This window comes from Octopus bimaculoides, chromosome 6 (assembly GCF_001194135.2).
Source record: "Octopus bimaculoides isolate UCB-OBI-ISO-001 chromosome 6, ASM119413v2, whole genome shotgun sequence".
Taxonomy (NCBI): domain Eukaryota; kingdom Metazoa; phylum Mollusca; class Cephalopoda; order Octopoda; family Octopodidae; genus Octopus; species Octopus bimaculoides.
Genome location: NC_068986.1, coordinates 59,284,001 through 59,289,368, shown reverse-complemented (window position 1 = coordinate 59,289,368; position 5,368 = coordinate 59,284,001). Strand labels below are relative to the sequence as shown.

Genomic DNA, 5,368 nt, shown 5'->3' with positions numbered 1-5,368 from the left:
TTTTAAATATTTGAGAGACAACAATGCATAAATCGTAATTTTTAAAAGAGCAATGAATTTAGGAAGCTTAGAAAATGAATAAGTATGAATTTAAGACAATAACTGAATTCAATTGAATTTCATGGCTCTGTCTATTATTTTAACTTCATCCCACGGGGGGATGTGGTCTCCATTTTTCCATACATGATCAGCTATACCCGATTTATCAATATCTCCTCGTGTCACAGCTTTGCGATGTTCGTCTGCCCTTATTTTGAGGGGGCGGCATGTTTCGCCTTTGTATAACCTACCACAGCTGCATGGGATGGAGTACACGCAATCTTTGGTCATATTCTCTTCTATTGGAGAGGCCTTTCACATAGGGTAGAGACCTGATGGAAATGACTTTTTGTGTAGATACTACCTACTTCAGTATGGATACATATAATTGACAAGAAGAGGGTTTAGCTATGGGTTCGCCATTATCACCGGTAATAGCCAATATATATATGGAATACTTTGAGAATTTGGCTTTAGGATCAACAGCACTAAAACCAACCCTATGGCTGCGATATGTTGATGACACCTTAATACTCTGGCCCCACCAGGAAGATGTCCAAGTGCTGTTAGATCATGTGAACTCAATAAAGCCATCCATACAGTTCACAATGGAAAAGGAAAAAGACAATCAGCTAACATTCCTGGACGTATTAATAACACGCATCAAGTATGGATTCAAGACATCAGTATACCGCAAGCCGACCTTCACTGGACGATACCATAACTTCAATTCCCACCATCCATACAGTGTAAAGAGAGGGATTGCTCAGTGCCTAAAACATCGAGCAAAGAATATAAGCAGTGATCGTGATACACACCATGAAGAAATGATCAAACTAAGTGACAATCTATTAAGCAACAACTACCCCCAAAGCATACTACTTCAATTATGAAGAAGAGACAGGATGAGGCCAATAAACTGTCCACAGTCTGTCTACCCTATGTGAAAGACCTCACCAAAAAGATACAAAAGATATGCAGCCCATATGACATTAGGACAGTATTCAAGAGTAATACAAAACTTTGCAAATATCTCCTTCGGGTAAAACCACCAATAGAAGAGAATATGACCAAAGATTGCATGTACTCCATCCCATGCAGCTGTGGTAGGTTATACAAAGGCAAAACATGACGCCCCCTCAAAATAGCTGATCATGTATGGAAAACTAGAGACCACTACCTCTCTCTGTGGGATGAAGTTAAAATAATAAGTAGAGAATACCACTGGAAAATATGAAGTATAGAAGAAGCAGCACATATGCTAGGACAGAACAACCTCCTAAGCAGACAGAGTGCAGATATGAGTAGCATATGGGAACCGGTATTAAGGAAGGATAGGAAAATATTAGATTTATAAGCCCTAAAATTCACTCCATAATTGTTCTCGGGCTTACTTAACCCCAAAATTCCAAGTTCGATTCCAGGCACAGACCTGAATAATAATAGTAACATCGAAAAATACCTTAGGAATGAGAATCGAGGTTCGAAATTTCCCCAAGACACCTGATGAAAGCTGGAGGGTATATCAGCTGAAATGTGTTAACAACAAACAAGATGAGGACAAATATCCATCAAATGTAAATGTACATAATTCCCCATCTCTTAAATATATAACTGTATATTTATTTAGTTATGTTTTTTTCTTTTAGTTAGAGAATTGGTGTGCCCATGGCTGTTTACAGGGCTTTCTACACTCATGAGTCATGGGATGGAGTAAGAAAGGTCTCCTAAGGAGACCTTTCTTACTCCATCCCATGACCCATTCAGATTTCTCTATCAAATGTAATATGTATTTATTCACATTGCTTTGAATTAATCCTGTATTATCTTGTAGCTTTGAGATTGTGATGATGTGCTTGTTTATTTTTAGAATGACATTGTAATAGGCCAGATCTGGTTGGTTTGAACATAAAACAGGTAAAACATTTAGGCTAGATGTAGCCAGCTTAGATGGGAAAGGGTTGAACTAGAGGAGGCCGAGCACAAATGCTTCCAACAATATGGATCCCACTGAAGGTACCCAAAACTAGGTGGGAACACACAAAAGTGGTAGCTGGTTAAGCTAGACAGCCATGTAACCTTTCTATAAACACACACACACTCTCTCTCGTGGTAGTAGTTGTTAATAGTGTTATCACATTTCATTTTAGGTTGCCTACACATTTGATGCTGGACCAAATGCTTGTCTTTTCCTGATGGAAGAAGATGTTCCCCGATTTCTTTCTTTGATTCGACATTTTTTCCGTCCAGTGAACAATGGATTTGAGAATTTCATTCATGGGTTACCTGTTGATGTTCCAAGAGTTACAACAGTATGTGTGTGTATATATATATATATATATTTATATATACTTATTTATGATTTAGTGTGTTTTGTGTATGTGTGTGCATATATATCTATGTTTGTGTACCCTTGTTCCGATTCCTTTGATGATTATAAAATGAACATCACCATCATACAAGCATAGTTTGTTTCAGTCTCCTGTGAAAAACATGTCTAGCCAACGAGGTATATGCTTTGCTTGAAGATCAATGACAGGAAAGGCATCTGACCATAGAAAATTTGCCTAAAACGCCATCTAATTTCTGGAAAAAAGAAACAGTAAAAGTTATCTCCCTTACCTTTATTATCTCCCTTCCATCATTATTACATGAAGTAGCCAAACATTCTGTTCCCAAGTCTTACATGAACATTAAAGTCTTTTTTTTTATTAGTGTATCTAGTAGTACATTATTAGATCCATGTCTGTCCTAACAGAACAGACCTATGATCAACAATCTAACTTCTTGTCTATCTATGAGTTTTGTATTTCCTTAAGACAGCATATGCTTTGAAAAAATTTGTTTAGCCGTTTTTGAGATTGTAGGATATAATTCAACTTCTGAGTTCAAGTCAAGGTTGCAACCGTATAGAGTTCTCCTCATTGTAATACATATATATAAATTGTATATTTGAATTGTTATCTTTTCCAATAAATATGCATGCAGTTATTATTTACTCCTTTATTCTACAGGGTGTCCACAAGGTCTGGTAAATAAAATCATAACATAAACAATTAAATATAAGAAATAATAATTTCTTAAAGTATGTGTTAATCCTCATGTACCCAGACTTTGTGGACACCCTGTATAACTATTTGGTCGTGAATGTCAATGTCTTTCAACACATTCTACAACTTCATTGCACTTGATAGTGAATCAGATGTCATTATCTATTCACAAGAGAGCCCTGATGAACAAAGCTATTAAGGATATGTCCATCCCAAGTCACCATCAACTGGGGTCGACCGTTTATTTGCATGTGTTTGGAGGCTTGGATAATTTTTTTTTGTGTGAAAGATTCACAACAGTTCATGCTTGGAAGTGTCTCTTTGTCATGCTGCTGTTGTCCAAGGAAAGGCACGGGTGGTGTGGAAGGTGTTGCTGTTAAAATGGAAAGGGCTGGTTTGCAAGATTACTAGAGTGCAGAGTGTTGGAACAAATAACATCAGACATTCTGCCCAATGTTTAACAACTCTACCCTTATATATGTGTGTATGAGTGAGAGAGTACTTTTCTGTTATGTCCTTCTTTTAAAGACTGTAAAGTCTGTCTAAATGCAGCATGGCTGTGTCGTTAAGATTTCTGCTTTACAACTCTGTGGTGTGGGTTTATTTTCCATCACATAATTTCTTGTACTATTGCCTCAGCTTGTTCAGTACTGCTTGATTGAAACTCTGTAGACGAAAACTATGTGGAAGCTGATTGGAATGACATTTTTTTGAGGGGAAGATTTAAACCAGTGCTTCATTTAACATCATCACATGGTCCTCGGATGCTTTTAGTATTAGCTCTCATGCGATGGCGAATTTGCAAAGCGATCAGAGCATAAGATCTGTTCTGGTTGTCTTTTCTTTCTGTTCAAATCCTGCCATGGTCAGCTTTACCTTTTATACTTAGTGAGTCATAAAACATGGCAGGGAACAAGAAAAAAATTACGTCGTGGGAGGTAACTCGTATAAGCAGATTCATCTGAGTTGTCTCCTTTGCTCTTTTTTTTATGTTTATATTTGTGAAATTATTTCTTTAGGGAATATGCTTGCTAATTCTAATTCATTTCTAGCTGATATTTATTATTATTATTATTATTATTATTATTATTAAGGCGAAGACCTGGCTGAATTGTTAGCACACTGGGCAAAATTTTTGGCAGTATCAATTGCGCACTGGGGTCAATGTAATCGACTTACCCCCTCCCTTGAAATTGCTTGCCTTGCATGAAAATTTAAAACCATTATTATTATTATATATCTATTTTTTCTTCTTTCAGGAAGACGTATTGAACATTTCCATAGGTGTGATGCCAGACTCAATCCATTATGTCATTTATACAAGTGTATGTTTTGTTTTATTCTGCTCTTAGAACATCACAGTTGATAGTTGAATTCTTTAATGATTTATCTATGTGAAACTAATGTATATGCTAGTTTAGCACTTTGCAAGCATATTTTGGCATTGACCCAATTATATTATTTTCTCAATAAAAATTCGAGCCCAAACCTATATTTTGCTGATGAACTCCACCACCCCGAACTTAATGAAATAAACATTTTGGAAAAAGAATTAGTTCATAAAAGAAAAATACATAATTTTGAAAATAGTGAATAGCATCTCTTTTTAAAATTGAATTTTTATTAAATTTTATTGTAAGGTATTTTATTTCACAGAAATTTAGAATTTCTTTCAAAGAGACACTGTACCAGTTAACTTAATGTTTGCTTTTTAATATATTAGATATATTTACTAGAAATTAGTATGTAGTGGATAAAAATATTAGTCACATAATTATTTCTATAGTTATAAGAAACAACCCTAAACTTGTTCTGGTCTTGTTGTGTCCTTATTACTGCAGCCTAAGTTTCTCTGTATATACCAGAATAGTGATGCAGGAATTACTTTGTATCCAGTTTGATAAAGCAATAGATGAGGTCAGTGAATCTACAAAGCATAGTGGTTTGGCTGGTGGACTCATGATTACAAGTATATATGTTTGGTGTCCTTAGGTAATGTGCTTAATTTCATGTCCCCAGTTCACCCAGCTGAAATTGTGTGTTGTCAAGTAGTTCATCATCGAGTATTGGCCAAAAGTTATGCAATATCTAAGGAGTCAACAAACCCTTCATAGCTACAAAGCACTCTTTAAATGAAGTTCAGATCAGCACAGTAAAGTTAATGCTGCACTTACCAGTTATATTGTACTATCATGCTTTACAGCAGTGGCTACTTCTAATGGATCCTATGTGTGGCAAGGTGGACTGGGCTGTTTCAGCCAGTGTTTGATAACTGGAAA

General features: G+C 35.9%; 1 protein-coding gene across 3 annotated transcripts in view; it reads left to right on the top strand.

Annotated features, from left to right (window-relative positions):
- LOC106870866 (diphosphomevalonate decarboxylase) overlaps positions 1-4,456 on the top strand; it is a 68,089-nt gene extending 63,633 nt beyond the window's left edge. For 2 of the 3 annotated variants that reach the window (XM_052968740.1, XM_014917103.2), the window contains exons 9-10: positions 2,190-2,351; positions 4,349-4,456. In XM_052968740.1, the coding sequence (XP_052824700.1) occupies positions 2,190-2,351; positions 4,349-4,441 (255 nt within the window). In that variant the 3' untranslated portion in view covers positions 4,442-4,456. Of the gene's footprint in view, positions 1-2,189; positions 2,352-4,348 lie in introns of those variants that run through there. The other variant, XM_014917104.2, reaches the window with a different exon arrangement.
- Positions 4,457-5,368: the final 912 nt, after the last annotated feature.